Source organism: Malaclemys terrapin, chromosome 10 (assembly GCF_027887155.1).
Source record: "Malaclemys terrapin pileata isolate rMalTer1 chromosome 10, rMalTer1.hap1, whole genome shotgun sequence".
Taxonomy (NCBI): Eukaryota; Metazoa; Chordata; order Testudines; family Emydidae; genus Malaclemys; species Malaclemys terrapin.
The window spans coordinates 35,679,562-35,699,678 of NC_071514.1; the positions used below are offsets into that span (position 1 = coordinate 35,679,562).

Sequence of the window (20,117 nt, forward strand, 5' to 3'; positions counted from 1 at the left end):
CCAAATACCTGCCAGGAATTATATCTTCTGATCCCTTAGATTTCGTAATAATTTTTTCCAATTCTGTGAGGGCTCTAACTAAAGCAACTCATAGTATGAATGGTTTTTAAATATTAAGTAATTAAAAGTGAGGATTTCTAATGGGACAACCATTTTCTGTATTTCACCTGTCCACTGGTTTCCCTTTTCAAATAACTGAGTCATTCTGCAAAAGCTCTTCTCCTTTCCTTTAAAAAAAAAAAAAAACACAAAAGGTCTGAGGAAGACTAGAATTCCATTTTATCACAGTAAGTTTGGGAGATTCTAGGCTTTCTCTAACCCTTATTTTCTCCCGTAACTTTAGAGTAAGAGGTGCTACCATATAGACTTCCTTCTGTTTTCCCCTTGATGTTTGGGAATAAAAATCAAAGCAATTAGTAGAATAGGAAACTCCTCTTGTTCTCTTTCCACCTGTTTCTCTCTGTCTGGTGTACCTTGCCACCAATGTTCAAGATGGATCACCCAATAAGTACCTTTTATATTGGTCACTAACAGGTCAACTTATGATTTAGTTCTAGAAAGAATTTTCCTGTTAATTTTAGCCATTTTGTTTCCCCAAATGAGCTGGAGGATTTTCTAACATCTTATGGGAAACCTTTACTGGAATATTCTGGAAGAGGAAGGTGATCCTCAGGAGCAACATTATTGTTATGGCAGTAATGTTGCCAAAACACTATAATCATCTCTTGCTTTTCAATCACTTTTTAATTATTTTTTTAACAAGCACAGGTGGCTGGCTTCATATAATGTTATTAAATGGGGAAAAAACATTGACCACTACATACTTTTATGTGATGTTTGGCTAACTTAAATTTAAAATGAATTTGTAGCCTTGTTTGACATTGATCTTTAAGGCAAATTGACATGACTTGCAATTTTGTATAATTAATTTTAAAACCTATGACCTCCCTAAATGTCATTCTTTTGAGGGATTCTGCAGTCATGAATAGGACTTCATCCACAAAGAACGCTATATTATGGATTGACTTCTTTGCATTTAAATCCTGTATTTGTTGAATTTTTCTAATTTTCTGTGCAAATGGTTTCTTGGTTAATATAAACAAGGTGGGGAATAGTGGACAACTTTGCCATAGGCTTCTACGAAATGAGAGAGGCTCTGAATATTTATTACTGACTCTTTCTTTAGCTTTTATAGATTGGTATAAGATTTCAGTCCATTTTTTTCTTTTACTTTCTAGACCTAGTCCCTTCATAAACTTCCATTTAACTTGTTCATAGACTTTTTCCACATCTAGTGAAAGTACCATACCTGACCTCCTTACCTTTGATAGGCTTGAATGGATCACAACCTGTAACCTACGAATGTTATCTAATAGCTGGCTTCCCTGATTAAATCCCATTTGATATATACTAGTTATTTTAAGTGTAAATGATTCTGTCAACACCTTTGCAAAACTCTTAAATTCTATATTTGACAATGAGATGTGCATATGTGAAGTACATTCAATCTTATATCTTTTGGCCTTTAAAATCACAGCAATATTGATTGATTTCTTCATATCTGCTAATGTTTTGAAGACCTGAAAATTACTTAGACGTTTGGGGGAAAACTGATAAGTCAAAGACTTGTACAGTTCAATTGAGAACCTTTCCATACCAGGTGCTTTACTTGAGAGCATATTTTTAATGACTGATTTGACTTCCTCAGATTCTTTCTGTAGATGTTCAGGTATAACTGGGAGCCCAGATTTTCCAGTGTAAGAACTTGTATGATGGTGCATCTCACTGTTGTGTTCTCTGATACCAATCATAGTATTTTTTTCTTTTTCCTGTCTTAGCCTATATGCTGAATTGTTATGGCCCTTATTTCCCATCCCATTGTACTTTTGTTTAAACTGATATACAACACAGTCTCTTTTTTCTGGCCACAGAACAGAGAGCTGTCCTCTAAGGAAGGGAGGTTTAGCCAGCGTTTTCCTTGCATCTGTCTTTTTGTGCAACTTCCCTAATTTTTTTATTTCAGAGTGAAGAAACTTGTCTTCTGTATTTTTTCCCCTTTTAATTCTAGAGAATATCTCAATTAATTTCCCCCTCAATACTGCCTTATAAACCTTCCATAGTGTATTGGTACATATGTTTCCATTTTTATCATTATTGAAAGAAATTTTGGTTTTGCTAATTACATCATTCAATACTATAAAGTTTTCAAATAATGGATTATTCAGGTCCCAGTTGCTATGCCTCCTACAACCAAACAAATCTTTAAGTGTTGTCATGATAGGAAGAGGGACTGACCATGTAAATTCACCTCTCTTTGCCTCAGTTAGAAAATCCTTTAAGCAAGCAGACAAAGATATATAATCTATTTGCATGAACAGCAAATGGGGATATGAATAAAACAAATAATCCCTCACAAATGGCTTCACATTCTTCCATGAATCCAGTAGACTGAGCTGGGAAAGATTTTGTTTCAAATATGAGCCAGGGGAATTGGGTTCCTCCTTTCCACTGTCTGATCTATCAACTGTAGGATTTGAGGTGAGATTTAAATCTCCCTCAACAATGAGATCCTCGGAAGAAAATGTCAGGACAGGAAGAATAGCATTGGGAAAGGCTCTTTGTCCAGTGTTAGGAGCATATACCAAGCACAGGGTAATTACTCTGCCCAGTAGATTTTCTTTAACTGTTATGAATTTCCTCATTTTAACACTGTTTTACTTCAAGTTGAAGTCTCTTAGCTAGGAGGCTGGCCAACAAGGTGATGTTTCAAGACCGTGTGAGGAACCATTGAATCACTATTTAAAACAAAAATGTAGGTCTTATATCAGCTGGAGAGAAAGTGGAGGGAGAGGCCCTTTTATCCACATCTGATGAGTATGTCTGAAGTCAGCCAAATTCTGAACATATATCCCAGATATGTTTTGAAACCACTGGATTGAGAGAATCCCTTGACCTCTTTGTGCTGCTTCCAGACTTTCCTATGAGAAGGGGACGATCTCGTGAAAACCTCTAAAATGATATACTCTTTACATGGTGAAATACCTCAAAGATTCTCATGCTCCCTGTCTTTGCATTGGAAAAAGAAAGAACTCCCAGATAGAACTACTTGGCTGTAGAGAGTCTGCAATACATTTGTCAGGGGAAAGCTCACAGAAGATTCAAAAATGGTTCTAATGATTTCTCTACAATGTGACTTCCCTTCTTTGAAAATAATCAGGCACTCTGATAAATGTAACTATTTTTCCCTATTATGATCTATGTGCCATCTTCTCCCAGTACATTAGCCGATTTATTTGTTTCTAATTTCTTCTTTGTTCATCCTGGTTACCAGACCCTCCACAGCGCCTGTTCTGTTGTTATGGTTCCTCTGCATGTTGTTCTCCCATAGTTCCTGTTTTATTGCTTTATTCTGTTATCTCTGAAGAGTTAAAAAAAATAAAAGGAAAAAAAGTTTTTATTAATAACAATTACCCCTCTCTTCCTCCCCCAAGAATAACCCTGCCACTTAATTTCAGATGTACTCACTGTTGCAGCCATTGCTGCTGGTAGTCTCAACCAGGCTGACACCACGCTCTGTTGAGCTGGCCCTTCGAATGTGGACCTTCCTGACAGTGAATAAGTGACCAAAAAAAGGGGGATGGAGGAGAGATGAAGAAACACAGAATGAGAAAATATTGGTCAGAGAAGAGAGAGACAGTAAATGAATGGTGCTTTCACTAACAATGTAATACTAGCACTTTGCAACTTCCAAACACATGACAAACTTTAATATTCAGCCCCTTTGTGAGGTAGGGGGGAAGCAGAAGAAATGTGCTCAAAACCACACAGCATGCCCGTAGCAGTGCCAGGATTAGAACTCAATGTATGGGTCCCAGCCAATGTTGCTCTGGGCTGCCTCTCAGGCCTTTATTATGTAATTGGTCACTATAATACAATTTTAACTAATTAATCATTTAAATCTGTTTAAAGCCCTTTCAAAATGCTGAAGAAAGGGATGCTTTGTACATAGCTGTTTTAAACATAGCTAACCTTCTTTTGAAGAGCTCAGTGAATACCTCACCATCTTGACTCTTTTTAAAAAAAACAAAACACAACCACTTTAGACATTTATCTTGAGAGAAGCTGTCAGTTTTGCTCCTTTGTGTCCAGTTTTTGCCCTGACGTGACTAATTCCTCCACATAATGTGTTGCCTTGATGGCTATATTCCTAAATGGGGTTTATTACATGAGTGGCTCCGATCTTGTTTGTTAATATACTCTTCTCACATAGGTAATTTAACCAGTCAACATGGGTTTATATTACGTCAATGATTCACTGATCTGTAACTATCCCTAGCGTTCCATTTGCCCCCTCTATGCTGTCTTCTTCCCCTTTAAATTCTATTGGGGGAATTGAAGTCCTAATGTTCTATAACTTAACACAATGAGAAAAAATCTCTCTCGGGTGGATTATAGACCAGATTCAAATCAGCCACCTCTTTTACTCTTTTCTAGTATACCTTGTACAGCCTTCTCCGGGAGTTAGGAGTCCCAGGGGCCTTCCACAGACATTTTGAATTGCTTGTAGTGAAATCTGCCTTTTGCTCTCTTAGTAACACCAAGCACCATAAATACCTTCCTACTTTCCTCAGTGGTCTGTCTTCGTTCCATTTAGATAACAGCTGGCGTATGCGGCGATCTGCATGGGTGGCGAGGGGAATGGGCAAGGAGCTCTCTCTTCTCCCACCCGCTTGTGTGCTATACAGGAAGCTGGCACACTCAGTCCTTGCTCTTGCTCAGCAAACTGGTTAAGTTAGCTATATGGCCCCTTTGTGCTGCTCCACAGCAGGGGCCAGAAGCTGGCCCTATAGCATTAATAATTGTTAAAACAGAAATTCAAGTTCAAAGCTCCCCTACATAAAACCAATTATCTCAATTAAAGAATCCTTCACATCCCTTTTTTCAATTCACAATGTCAATATTTAGCTGCTATTGTTAAAATATGGTTAATGTTGACACTATGCCATAGATCCCAGCAATTGTGGAGGACAGTTTGGAATACCCTTACTTGGTGAACTTTCCAAGGGGACAGTGTGGACATACTTGTACCACATTTTGGTAAAAGGGGCTCTCTCTTCTAAACAGGCAAAGTTAACATGTCTGTTTTGCTGTTCATGGAACAGTAAAAATTTTCTGAATAAAGTTTAATAAAACAGCAAAGAAAACTAAGTTGCTAAAACTCAAGTCATTTGTAGTACCTGCTACCTGATGCAATATTTGTGGGTGTAGAGGGCAAGTTTCCCAGTAAAGATACAAAATCATTTTACAAGATTTCATTCTATCTGAAGAGACAAAACCAAGATCTTGCCTATGTGACCATTAGAGGTCTCTTTGCACTTTTTTCTGAGGGTAAGCATGTTAATCCTAGTACCCTGACCGTATTCCAACCTGGGTAATTACATTCTGCCTTCCTGAAATTCATCTAGGCCTTGTCTACACTAGCCCTTCCCCAAAATGACATACCACTATAGTTCAGCTCCACAGTTGCTAGCAATGATGAGAGTGTTAGGTTAGACAGGGCTCTCACATCTGTCAGCATTTTTACCACCAAACTATTAAGATCTGCTCTGAGCAGCATTGAACAATATGATGGTAAAAATAATCACCTTTCACAGAACCGCTGTCTACACTATTTCTTCACTATTACTAGCCATGATGGAGCTGCACCACTGGAAAATTTGGGGAAGGAAAAACCCAGTGTACACATAGCCCGAGAGTTTGTTAGATAATGTAGCTTTCTTTATTTCAGCAGGGGAGTCGGTTAGGATGTCCTGTCCTAAACTGTTGTGCAATATTTTCCTCTGTCAAACAACTGCATCATTTCTCCCAGAACTGGCTGCACTTTAGTGCAGAGAAGTGATTTTTGACATATAGGAGCCAAGGAGACTGTAGTATTCAAGTCACTGTTTGAAAATCGCTTTGGATCTCTCTAAATGACAAAGGTAGGAGATTATCAGGTTCTGTTTACCCCCAGTAGACGAACTGTCTCAGAGAGGTATGTGATGGAGATGATGATCTGACACAGAATTACCATTCCTCACGCCCCAACTTGATCCTACTGTGGTAAATGGCAAAACTCTCAGGAACTTCATCAAAGAAAGGAATGGCTCTTTTAGAAAGGCTTTAAAGCTTCACAAAGGCCCCAATCCTGCACCTGTTAAAGTCCATGACACTTTTGCTGTTTACTTCACTACAAGCAGGATGGGACAAAAGGAGAAAAGAAAGAGTCTCTGTTAATAAAGTCTCACCTCCCTGTCCCATGGGAAGGGTCAGCAAGATCATTTCTGGGCCCTAGGGACAATGGAAAATTCTAGCACTTTTACCCTGCGCTGTACACAACCAGTGTGTTTACCACTAGCTTTATCCCTTTAGTTCTATCCTGCTGTCTCCACACCACTGTCCATTTCTTCATTTGCCTCTCTTCCTTTCTACAGTGTTTCCCATTTCACTCAGACCTTGCTTCATTTTCTCATGCACCCTCTCCATCCCTCTATCCATTTCAAATGCTCTATCTTTTATCACTAATTCTCTCCCATTTTCCCTCTTTGTGCAGGTTCTGCCTCCCAAAATCATGTTCTGCTGATGAATCTCTGGGCATGATCAAATACAGTGAAACCCTGCTATACCGCGATGTTTGGGGTCCAAAAAATTACATCATGCTAAATGCGGGGTCGCAGTATAGCGGGGTTTCAAGCCCGTCAGTGGTCCCCAAGGCGGTGCATTGATGTGCGCCGCCTAATGCCCCTAGTGCCTAGTGCCCAGCAGGGGAGAGGAGCCGCAGCCCCATGCCTGCCGGGGACAGAGAGCACCAGCGCCTGCAGCCCTGTTGTTCTCTGTCCCCGGCAGGCGCGGGGCCACCAATTACTGTAAATTAATGTGGGCACCTCTCCATCAAAAGCTAGACACAGTGCACGAGTTCATGTCACAAGCAATGCATCAATAGCCAGCAGAATACAGGTGTCCATCGACCAGTGAATCACAGGTCAGAGTGTGCCTCCGGGGCACCACAGCAAATACACCTTAAGTGTAGGTGGCAAGCAAATGACAGAACCAGAGGCTCAAGTTGATTGGTGGAGGAGGGTTCTGACATGTGAGATACAAAACAATAGCCCACCCAAGTTAGAACTTACTGCTAAGGTGCTTAACCAGCAACAATAATAATTCCTAGCCTCTGTTGGTCAGAGGGTGGTGATGGACAGCAGGAGAGAGATTACTTGATCATTACCTGTTAGGTTCACTCCCTCTGGGGCACCTGGCATTGGCCATTGTCGGTAGACAGGATACTGGGCTGGATGGACCTTTGGTCTGACCCAGTACGGCCATTCTTATGTTCTTACCATGTACTAGAGATTATTAACCACAGTTGATATCAATGATCCTGTTTATAATTCCGAAGAAATGGGAATGAACTGAAGCAGCCACCTTGAAAAACCTATGATCTATTGATCACCTCAATCAAGAGCTGAAGATTTTCATCTGGCAAACTTTGTCTATGTATAGAGCCTTAGGGTAAGTCTACACTGGCAGAGTTACAGCGCCGCTCAGAGAGAGCTGAAGGAAAACCGCTGTTGTGCGTTCACACTGTCAGTTGCCTGTGCAATAGCGTGTTCACACTTGTGGCACTTGCAGCGGTATTCGGAGCGGTGCACTCTGTGCAGCTATCCCACAGAGCATCTCTTCCTCTTCTGCCGCTAAGAGTTGTGGGAAGGGGGTCACGGGGCATCCTGGGTCCTGTCCCAATGCCCCATGATGCATTGCTTCGCATCCCATGCTTCCGTCCGCATTTGGCACCATCTTTCAACGGTTTGTGTACAGCGCACGCCTCTTCGGTCTGCAGGAATGGATCCCAAACCAGTATATTACTCACTCTGTATGTTAACCAGTATATTACTCACTCTGACTAACACGTCACAAGTGGCAATGGAGTTATTCCTTAAAAGGCAACAGGAGTGCAACATTGATCTCGCCACGCGTAGTAGCTACAACTAGATTGCTTGTGGCATTCACAGAGGTGCTGACCACAGTGGAACGCTGCTTTTGGGCTCAGGAAACAAACACTGAGTGGTGGGATCACATTGTCATGCACATCTGGGATGACGAGCGGTGGCTGCAGAACTTTCGGATGAGGCAAGCCACATTCATGGGACTATGTGATGAGCTCACACCAGCCCTGTGGCGTAAGGACACAAGAAAGAGAACTGCCCTGCCATTGGAGAAGCGCGTGGCAATTGCACTGTGGAAGCTGGCTACTCCACAGTGCTACCGATTGGTCACTAACCAGTTCAGAGTGGGAAAGTCTCGTTGGACTCATGTTGACGGAATTGTGCAGGGCCATTAATCACATCCTGTTCTGAAACACTGTGACTCTGGGCAATGTGCATGACATTGTGGATGGCGTTGCACAAATGGGCTTCCCTAACTGCGGAGAGGTGATAAGTGGCATGCATATTCCAATTGTGGCACCAGACCACCTTGCCAGCGAGTACATTAATTGGAAGGGGTATTTCTCAATGGTTCTCCAGGCGCTTGTGGATCACCGTGGGCATTTCACAAACATTAACGCAGACTGATCCAGAAAGGTGCATGACGCGCACATCTTTCGTAACACTGGCCTGTTCAGGAAGCTGCAAGCACGGACTTTCTTCCCAGACTAGAAGACCACCCTAAGGGAAGTCGCAATGCCATTGTGATCCTGGGAGACCCCACCTACCCCTTAATACCGGGGCTTATAAAGCCACACATAGGGCACCTTGCCAGCAGCAAGGAGCGGTTCAACAACAGGCTGAGCAAGTGCAGAATGACTGTTGAGTGTGCTTTTGGCCATTTAAAGGCCCACTGGCGCTGCCTCTATGGGAAGCTGGACCTGGCCGATGACAATATTCCTATGCTTATAGCCGCATGCTGTACACTCCATAATATTTGTGAAGGGAAGGGTGAAAGCTTCACTCAGGGCTGGACCGCTGAGGCTCAGCACCTGGGGGCTGAATTTGAACAGCCAGAGACAAGGGCTATTAGAATGGTGCAGTGCGGGGCCATAAGGATCAGGGATGCCTCGAGACGGCAATCTGAAGCTGAAAGCCACTAATATTTGTTGCTATGCTCGGGAGTGCAGTGCTTGTAATGTTAGGAGGGGATTGTGATTGGTGCAGATGATGCAATATGAAGGTTTAAGATGATTGTTGCTTTGCAGGGCACTGTTTGCTTTCAATTAATAGAATAAAGATTGCTTTCAAACCAACACAATTCTTTTATTAAAAAACAACAACCGGAGGAGAGAGACAAACAGAAAAACACATGAGCACTGAGGGAGATGGGAAGTTCCCAGGAGGAGGTGGGGTACCGGGATGGTTAAAGATTTGTGTATGTCCAGGGATCAGATCCAACCTTCTCCTTTGGAGTACAGTGCAATGGGTACTGTACTTCAGCAGGGCTAAACTGCAGAGGGATGGGTGTTGAATACAGTGGGTACTGGGAGTCCGCCGTGCTGGACTGTGACGGGGGAAGAGTGGAATGCAGCAGGTACAGACTGGAGCCAGGAGGTTGATAAGAGTGTGTTGGCGGTGTCTGGGGGGCGCATGGGAAAGTTTTGCGACAGCGGCTGCAGGGGAGGGCGGGTGTGGAGCTGCTTCACTTGCAGTGCTAGTATCGCCTGGAGCACGTCCGCTTGGCTCTCCATAACCTTTAAGAGCCGCTTCATTCTGGAGTACCACGTTCCTTGTGGTCCCTCTCTTTGCTGTCCCTCCACTCCTTCAATTCCTGTTTTTTGGCCGCAGAGTACATCATAACATCACGCAGAAAGTCCTCCTTAGTTCTTTGTGGCCGCTTTCTAATTCTGCGCAGCCGTTCAGCTGGTGATAACAAAGAGGAGGGCTGGGCTCCCAAGGTCATCTCTGTAAGTTTAAATGTAACATTTTACAGAAGCAGTATTGTTTGCAACACACAGAACACTGATTCAGTGATTAAAAACACAGCTGTCACTAACTGGCTGACCCCAGGCAAGCACACATGAACCACAAGATCCCCAAAATGGTGAGCAAAATCAGTGTTCCCGGACCCTATTGTACACTGGGCACGTGGCTCTTGGGGAGAGTCAGCACTGTAGGGGGGGCCTGATAATCATTCCTGTCCCCACATTTTCCACAAGCTGTGTTCATTATGGAAGATAGCTCGCTGCTGAGGGTTAGCAGGGAATCAATGACAGGTCTTCTCCAAGACTGCAGCTTCCGCCCTGGCCTTTATGCAGCTCACCTGTGTGCAGCAATGGTTCCCCCCGCCCCCTACTGACAGCAGAGTGGTGCGGGAAAGTTACCGTTAATGGGGCAAGAAACAAAGCAGCTCAGCCAAAGACCCTGTGGCAGCAGATTGCCCAGTGTCTCCATGAGAGTTTCCTGGAGATCTCTGAGGGAGATTCCCGTGAAGTGAGGGAGTCAATCAACAGCCTGTTTCTCCGCTCAGACGAGGCATGTGGTGGTACGCGCATCATACAGACACAGGCCTGCTTTCTGCAACCCTCTTGCCCCCAACAACTCACTTCAGCAATTCCCAAAATCAAATCCACTTACCAGGGACCTCCTCTCCTGTTTGTGCTTTGCCATCTCCAACAGCTGTGACTGGCTAGCTTCCTCCGGGGTAGAAAGGATCTCCTCACTGCATGAATCTCTGACCTCCGAGTGGTCCTCTGCCTCTGGGTCACCCTCCCCATCCTCGTCCAAGATTTCCTCCTCCGGGCTCGGTCCACTCTTGACTGGCATGTGAGCCACCAAAGTATCCACAATGGCCTTCGCAGTGGAGGTGGGGTCACCACCGAGTATCGCGTCCAGCTTTTTGTAGAACCAGTAGCTCGTGGGCACAGCACCGGAGTGCTGGTTTGCCTCCTGTGCTTTGGGTAGGCGTTCCGCAGCTCCTTCGCTTTGACCCTGCACTGCAGCGTGTCCCGGTCATGGCCTCTTTCTATCATGCATCATGAAATTTGTCCTTAGGTATCATAATTCCTATGGCTGGAGGGTAGCTGGGACTGGACAGACTCCTCTCCCCAAATGCTGATGAGGTCCAACAGCTCAGCATCGCTCCCAGCAGGGGATTGCCTGGTGCATGGAGCAGGCATAGTCACCTGGAAAGATGCACTGAGACCACTGAACACATCACCAAGCAAACAGGAAGGGGACTTTCAGAATTCCAAAGGAATTTACGGGGTGGGGATGACAGTTGCTCACATGAGGGCAGGGCAGCAGTTCAAACCGATGACCAGAGAGGCAAGAACAGGGGTTGTGGGACACCTCCTGAAGGCCAATCGCAGCACTGTAATTGATCAGGGTGTCAACACTGGCACGGCGGCGCTGTGCCCCCAACACAGAAAGCTGTACGCCTCTCATCGGGGTGGCTTTTTTACAGCGCTGCAACTGCGCACTTTCTGCACACTAAGTGGCTTGCCAGTGTGTACACCTCGGGAGTTACAACACAGAAAGCAGCTTTACTGCGCAGAAACTTGCCAGTGTAGATAAGGCCTTAGGCAGCAGTGAAGCATACCATATTAGGCTTCTCCAGAGTGGTGAAGACTGCAAGGCTAATATTCCCTTTATACCAAGTGATGTTCCTTTCTTTGTGACGAGAAATCATTCCCTTGTTTTTTGAGATCTCCCACAGTAGTCTGTATTATATTCTGGATTCAAGGTCCAATATGGGAAGACTGAGTTGCTGCCCCTTTGTTATTTCCCTAGGGAGGAATTCATCCTGTACATCCCCTGCACAAAGCCTGAGACAATGGACATGGAGTTTAGGATCCACCCTGCAAACCAATGAGCAAGGAAGCTGCATTCATTCTTTGTGGATGTTATTCTAGTCCCTGAATTAGAATAGTGGCAGCGTTCCCTTGCATGACCCACACACAGGGATCTTTGGCCATTAGGTCCATTTAACTGTGGACTCACTGGTCAATGCCTCCGCCCCATCCCCAGCTCTACTGCATGCACATGGAGAGGAGTCCCCATGCTTGATTACTCCTGTGCTATGCATCCTGTGTATATTAAAACCTCTGAAGTTCTGTTGCATTGGGGTCACTTTTCAGCTCCTCTATCCAAAAGAAAAATCTCACCTCCAAAGAACTGCAAGACTGCTGGCACGTATTTTAAAAGGGTAGTAAAGGCCTGGTTTTATTATTATTTCAGTGAATTCACAGCAATTTTAGAAAGGTATTCGCTTGCCACTACTCCTCTGGAGCTTAATGAAATGGAGAGGGTTTCCTGTCTCAGTGATAGGGCAGATTGATTTAATCAAAATGGTGACTGCAATGCTTTTGATACCCTTTACAACTGTCTCTTGATTATTGAGAGTATTTCTATAAAATAATTTTGCTTCTTCTAATTGTATTTAGTTAAGGGGGAAAATGAGCATTCAGCAAGTTTCCATTACATCAGCTGATGAAACAAGTCTATTTGTGAAAAGGGACTTTTAGTGGAGCAACTGAGTCTGCTCCATAGAGGGCCCAACATGGATTTGGAGGGATAAAGAAATGAGAAGTGCAGGAGGACTAGTCAGTAACAGCCAAGGGAAGGCTGCAAGTGAGTGATGTGTGAGAGCTATAGGAGCAAAGTCACAGCTCGTGGAGTTAGGCCACAGGTTAGTGGTCACTAAGAATAAAAGTGAACTAGACTGTATTTCAGGGATTAAAATGCTGGCAAAAGTGGAAATATGTGCAGACAGTTTTATGACAGGGTATGAGCTGGAAAAGTACTGTCGATCTACTCCCTTGCAGTTAAAGTGTGACTACTGATTGGGCTGATCAATATACATCTGAGTTAAGTCAGGGCATTAATATTAGCCCTGAGCTAACTATAGTCTTCAGATACTCAGGAGAATAAGCATAAGTAAAAACAGGATACCTGGGATGTCTAGCAAACCAAGTATATGTGAAACGTGCATTCGTGTAAAAACGTTTCCTGTGTTATGCTGGAACAAGAACCTGATTTATTCTTATCTTAATCTCCAGTATAATTCCCAGCGCTTTTTTTTACAGGAACATTCTGTGGCAGATGAAGTACCAATGTTTTAAGGTGGCCTACAAATGTATTTTAAAGTAATAACTGAAATTACTGTTAGTGCTGAATTGTACAAACATCTACAATCTTGTCTATGCCAGACAGGGTTTGCTGGTATAGCTTGCTATACCAGCAAACCATCTTAACAGAGACGCGGTTTATATCAGAAAAAGGGTTCTCTTGCTTATATCAGTTCCCTGAATTAAATAACTTCTTTTCTGGTTTAATTATGTCTACACTAGGGCTTTTTCTGGCATAGCTATGTCAGCTAGGGAGGGGATTTTTTGCCCTACATTCCTATCTGACATAAGTATGCTGGCAAAACTTAATTATAGTCCAGACCTAAGGTAACCATAGCTGTAAGCCACTGGCATTTTTTGCTTTTTTTTTTTTATTAACTTAAATAACAAACTTGAACCTGAGCTTGCTCCTGAACTTGACTGTTTCTAAGGTTGTCCTCTTCAGATTCCTCTGTCCCTGTGCCTTTAGTGCTCCTGGGTTGGAGCTAACTCTCTTAGTGTGGAAACCAAATTGACTCAGTAGAATAGCTCTGCTCTCCCCATTCCCAGCACAGCCATACAGAGGGAGTCAGAAATTGTCCCTGTATGTGGTAATTCTATGGTACATTTTATTTTTACAGTTGAAGGATAAAATTCTCAAAAGTGCCTAAGTTGACTTTCAGTGGGACAGAGTATCCTATATAATAAGATGCTTTTGAAAATTTTAGCCAGTGTTCTGATTTCTGAGCACTGCAGCTGACGGGCTTCTGCCTCTACTTTTTTGCAAACTGGCAATGTAAAGTGAGTTGTACCTTAACGTGTTATACTCTCTGATTCTGGATATGCTTTTAGTTAGGATAGGAAACTGGGGGTCACAATGAGCTTTTGTAAAGTGAGTACAGCTGACAAAGCTGAAAAAGGTATTCCAGAGAACTACAAATTAAAAAATAAAATATTAAGAGCAAAAAGGTCGATTAATTTTGCTGAATAATCATACATATCTAATGTATAATTCATTACATAATTTTAAATTCAAATAATTAGTATATGATTACCTGAAAATAAATTTCTATTTGATTGACTAGCTTCAGTACTCTGAAGCACTTTTACCTGCAAAGGAAGTAGAATGTTCCAATTACAAGAATTCCTAGAACAACAACCGAAGCCAAGAAAGCTGCAAACGGTTCACTTTTAATTTGGGTCTTGAGACTAGGTAGCAAAACTTCTTCACAACGGGCTCCTGTATAGTTCTCAATACACCTGTGAAACCAAGTTTTATATAAATTAGATTTTTTGGCAGGAGGGGGAGTCATTTTCTGACTCAGTACAATTAATTTATATTCATTTCTATAGTGCATATTCATATAAATCCCATTTATAGAATGATGGGAATTTCTGACATTATCCCCTTTGATTTTTGTAACATGACTGGAATGGGGTAAAGAGGCATTCTCCTCTAAAGTACACTTAAATTATCTCTCTACTATATATGCTTTGTGAATCCAGTAGCTACATTATGCTCTCCTGCAGACAAACCTGTGGAAGGGGCAGATTTACTTGGGGAAAAAAACAGGAAGTTGCAGTTTGTTCAGTTCCCAGCACGTCATCTCAGAAGCGGGCATGAAGTTTTCCTTGTCATATAAGGAGAAGAGAGTGTGGCCTTCTGAATGTACAGAACTAAAATCAGTGGAGAGGGATCGTGCTGCCTGCACCTTTTGTAGATTTATCTTTTTCTCTCTTCCAAGAGCTGCTACTGTTATAACAGATCCAGGAAATGGGCATTCATTGCGACATTTGACAAATTGCAATGATAGTTACATCTGTAGTATATGCAATGAAATAAAAGGCATACCAAAACACATTACATGTTTTTAAAAAGCAGCTGCACTCACTAGGGACCTAGTTAAAAGGCTTCACTGCTTCTCCTACCTTGTAACAGGCTTCTCAAAAACTTTTCCAAAACTAAGGAGAGGCAACTTCTTTGGAGATCACTGTAGCTTCTGACACAATGTAACAAAATTCCTGCTGTTTAAGTGTACATTAGTGTCAGGAATCAGTGCCTGCACCAGATCTAGTCTGGAAGCAGGGCCTTCAGCAGAGCCAGGCTCTGGCAACCTAACGATCCCAACTGGTATGTAGTAGGCTGCTTGACTGACTGAAAGAGTAATCAGACCTGCAGCAGCTCCAGTTCAGTGACTGATCAAAGCATTTGCCCACAGCTATGATAGCTGCTCTTGCCTTGCCTCACTCCAAGGTCACTGGGTTCTGTCTCTCTGCTCCAATTCCTGACTCTGTCTCTGACCCTGGACCTGGTGCCTGGCCTCTGACTCCAGCTCTGATGCTTGTCTCAGTTTCCTCGCTATTGATTCCTGCTCTAACCACTGTGCATGACTCCTGCTTAAATCACTGGGCACAACCACCCATGTCCTGGTCACCAGCAATTACAAGTAGTGCTAAAATATGTGCTAAAGGGGCACACCTCACTGAGCCATATGCACGTAGCCAGGTAAGCCAAGCACCCCTCTACACATTCTATTTTCCAAACTGCCAATCATTTTACCAAACTACAAACAGAAGGGTGACTCCCATGAATTTTGTATCTATCATGAGGTCTCCTAATTTCTCTTCATGACATCCTGAGATGGACTATGTTACTTCAAGTTTTACAGTAATGAAGAATAGAGGACGTATTTACAAGCATTTGCAGGAGCTCCTACAACTAACCCAATAGGCTCGCCTTGAAGATCTGTCCAATGTCTGTCCTGGCTGTTTGGGTGCAATGCTGAGCTCTGGATTTTTAGCCTCCGTAAGTAGAACACAGATTTGTGATTTTTGGTATGGTGCTTTGCGACTAATAGCTCAAGAAATTCCGTCATCCCCAGTAAATGCTGTACAAAGGGCCAAATTGTGGCTTCACTGCACAAAGAGGCTGCACATTGGCAGTAACACTTGGGTTTTAGGAGGGGTTTTCGAGAAGCAGACATAGGGCCTGATCATCCACTGCCTTGTACTTTATGTAGTCATTTACCCCTGTGAAAAGGTACCCTTCCCATTTCAGGGAGGTATAAATGGCTACACAAGATCAAAGGTAACAGATAATCGGGTTTCTATCTCCAGGATTATTTGGGGGAGGCACAATGTAACCCAAAATTTATTGTTCTGTGGTACAGGTGTATACGTCATTAAGTCTATAGAGTCTCAGGGCAAAAACCACTGATCTGAACACTTCTCCCAAATCACAAACCATCTACCTACTAATCCAAGATGACAAAATATACTCCACATGTATGAACTAATGCACCACAAAAGATCTTTTTTTTTTTAAAGTGTTTTTAAAAAGCACTGAGGAAAATGAAGAAAGGTCTGAAAAGCAGACTATCATTTTTTCCCCATGTAATTTAAAAATTTAAATTTTTTTCTTTCAGATTTTGTACTCAAAATATCAGTTTTCAGACCAAAGCAAATTTTTACTACAGAAATAGTCATCTAACACTTGAGTTAGAGTAGCATGAACCTGTATAGCTATAGTTAATACTCTCATGCTTAAATCACACATAGAATTCATGCTACTGTATCTGTGAATTGGCCTGAGTTTGACCTGTTTTAGGTGAGTGATATGATTCATATGCCATCTACAATTATGGTTATTGTAGAAGGTAGCAATGACTTTGCATGTGATCAACATCGTTGTTGTTTATTTAAATGGAGATAGGCTTCTAGCGAAAAATACTGATTTTATATATACTGTTTAAAAATTGTGAATGCATCACTGAAGAATTACTAACCAAAACTATCACTTCGGAAAATTCAAATTAGACTTGGCAGATCACCTTTTACATGTTCCTGTTGGCTATCATTCGAATCAGGATTTATTACACTTAATATACTGACTCTTCATGATTTTCTTGGCTATGATGACAGTGCAGTGCAAAAAAAGACTGGGCCAAATTCTGCACTTAATGATACCATTGTCAATCTGGATAATTCAAATGAAGTTATGTTATATTTACACCAGTGTAACTGAAAGAAGAACTTGGCTTGCTTTTTATACAACTGTGGTTCAGGTTTCAGTTTTGCTAGGTTATAGCCAAACTTATGGGCCAAATTATGTAAATATGTTGTATAGCTACAAAATGGTTGCATATTAATGTTGCAAAGGCTGAGTTTGCATCCCTTTTCTGGCGGACTCTGGCCCTATATATAGCTTCACTTGTCATATTGTCTCTGATTAGAACAGAAATAATCTGGGGGGGAAGTGCACAGGTGGAATTATGAAGTCAAGAAGCACATGTGCAGAAACGTATAGATCACAGTTCTTGACCCTTAGGCCGCATTTCAGAATGTTCCTTTTTGCTCCTGTCAGTGAGTTCTGCAGGGAGACAGATTCAAGGCAGAAAATTTCACTTCTCCCTCCCCCACTGCCCTGTTGTACACAGGTTTCCTGGCAGGCACCTGTGTGCAATCCCCTGCTAGTATTTGACCCATAAGCTTATGTTACTGTGAAAAGGTTTGCATACAACATTTCATAACTGTTAACTGGATTTAGAACTAAGTTACCCATTAACTTAACGTTCAGTTGGTACTGGTGATATTATAACCAGTCCAACTTAATGGTCTGTTCATAATTCATACCATGTAAAAGTCAAAGAAACATATAGGCTACAAAACTTATTTACAGACATTTCTTATCTAAAGTTCTTTTAAAGACTGGGTGACTGCACCATAGAAAACTGCATTTTATTTAGTAACCACACTGTTTATATATCAGCTAATTTCTGTATCTTCTTTCCCCATTTTTCATTACTAGGGACTTTTGAAGGAAAACAGGATTTTTGTAGTTCAGGAGTACATCTGTTCCTGCTTCTTACTCCAAACTTTGAAGTTACAATCCTTTGTGACATTACAATACATTGCTATAGCTGCTATTGTAATGACGCAAAGGATTATTGGCTGAAATTCTGTAAGGTGCCAAGTGCCATTGGCTGATGAGGGTGTTCAGTGCCTTACGTGACTGGGCTCATAATCATATATCTCTACAACAATATATTGTAACATCACAAGGACTGAGACTTCATCAAGAAAAAGAAGTTGGAGTTGACTATCCAACAGAGGACAATTCTAGAATATCTAATCAATTGCACAAAGAAATCTTCCTGATTTCTCAGTTCCTCTGGCACTGTAGCGAGACGGTGAGATACCCCACAGCCCCGCTGGGGGCTGAACCCCCCCTAACACCAATGTGGGCGGAGCCACTGGGTCTGGCACCTGCCCCTCAGAGGTCACGGCGCCGACCCGGAAGTATAAAAGCCCACCTGCGGAGCTCAGTGGAGAACAAGCCAGTGGAGAGAGCCGACGTCTGTGGCCGAGCTCCCGCTTGGGAGACAGCAGCAGGCCGCCCGAGCCTACCCCTCACCCGGTATCCTGAGGAGGACTGACCAAGCCTGCCCCTTTCCAGCTACCCCGAGGAGGAGCCAAGCATACTCTTCGCTACCTACCTGGAGGAACCGATGCTGGTGGAGAGCACCGAGGACACTAGTTTGGCCCAGGTACCCTACAAGGGGGAGTGTGGAAGTAGCCCGGGGGCAGCTGACCCCAGTCTGGCTGCAGCACTGCCAGAACCTATGTCAGTGTGTTGCGGCCAGGATCCCCACTGACAGCAGTGAGTTTCCGCCACTGCTAGGGCCCTGGGCTAGGACGCACTGGAATGGGAGGGCCTGCGTCCCGCCTGCCACCCACTCCTTAGGTGGCAGACTCCCCCCTTTTCCCTGGCCTAGAGAGGCTGGGACCTGTTGCTCATTGACTCAGCCCCTGCTTAAGGGCCTGGGTTCCCAACTATTTGATTGCTGCCCCGCCCTGACCTAGGGCCTGAGCTGCTACAACCCATGGACTCAGCCCCTGCTTAGGGGCCTGGGTTCCCGAACTATTGGCTCAGCCCCTGCTTAAGGGCCTGAGCCCCTAACCATGTGTTTGCCGTCCCCCACTACCGCTGGACCAGGACTGACGGCGGACCAGAGCGAGGCGGTGAGATACCCCACAGCCCCGCTGAGGGCCGAACCTCGGCCGAGACTACTGCAGGCACACAGAAATCATATTCTCAATTTGTTGTCCAAATGTTTTATCTCATTTTCAGTCATCAAATATCACAGCTATATAATAATGACTAAATTAACACTATTTTCTTTAAGTCCATTGCTTGAGATCTGATCATCTCAAATTTACTATCCATGCAGAAACTTGATTCCTTAGAGCTATCTAGACCCTGCTTAATCAACTGATTGCTGTAAGCTAACATTTCAGAAATTCTCTGTAGATTTTCATATAAAATGCAAGTTATTTGCATAGTGTCCTTCATAAAAGGTATCACAATGTTTCATTCTGAGAAATACAATAGAAATATAGCTTTAAAGAACAGTTTGTCTCATTCAAATAGAAATGGGAAATGACACAAAGCTGCAGAGAAAAACAGGCACAGAAAAACAATGTATATGCATTTTTCCTGCATTTAACTATTATTGAAGACTAGTGACAGGAAGAATGGAAGCATGCAGTGTTAGGGAAGGGAAAGGGGAATAGGTTTCAGCATCAGTCTAAACCATAAAGAAGAGTATTTTTAAAACAGGAGGAAAACTTACAATGTGATTGTCAAGGCAGATTCCCCACTCTGTCACTCCGAGTACAGGAAGTGGAGGGTCCACAAGTATTTTAAAAATTAATACTTGCCACTCCAGGCTTGTATTAAACTCCCAAGGTTACAGCTTTTCTCTGACTTTGGCTTGGTAAACGCTGCCACCACCCAAATGAAAAAAAAACCCATTTGGACCCAGGAAGGAGCACTTGGGAATTCCTCCCTGTGGGCTACCCTCAAGCCCTTTCACTCCCCATCCCGGGAAGAGCTGAGAAAGAAAACAAAGGAAATTAGCTGTGGCTATCAGCTAATCAAACATGCACAAACCTTTTAGGACACCAAAAATCCAATCCTGTTATTTAAAAAGGTAAATTTTATTAAAAACAAAAAGGAAAAAAATACATCTGGAACTTAGGCTTT

The 20,117-nt window shown here is 42.9% G+C and overlaps 1 protein-coding gene across 2 annotated transcripts in view; it reads right to left on the reverse strand.

Annotated features, from left to right (window-relative positions):
* Window positions 1-928: 928 nt before the first annotated feature.
* NRG4 (neuregulin 4) overlaps window positions 929-20,117 on the reverse strand; it is a 57,172-nt gene continuing 37,983 nt past the window's right edge. For both annotated transcript variants that reach the window (XM_054041524.1, XM_054041523.1), the window contains 4 exons: window positions 14,183-14,332; window positions 4,030-4,070; window positions 3,526-3,605; window positions 929-3,418 (listed from right to left, as the gene is read on the reverse strand). In XM_054041524.1, the coding sequence (XP_053897499.1) occupies window positions 3,413-3,418; window positions 3,526-3,605; window positions 4,030-4,070; window positions 14,183-14,332 (277 nt within the window). In that variant the 3' untranslated portion in view covers window positions 929-3,412. The remainder of the gene's footprint in view (window positions 3,419-3,525; window positions 3,606-4,029; window positions 4,071-14,182; window positions 14,333-20,117) is intronic.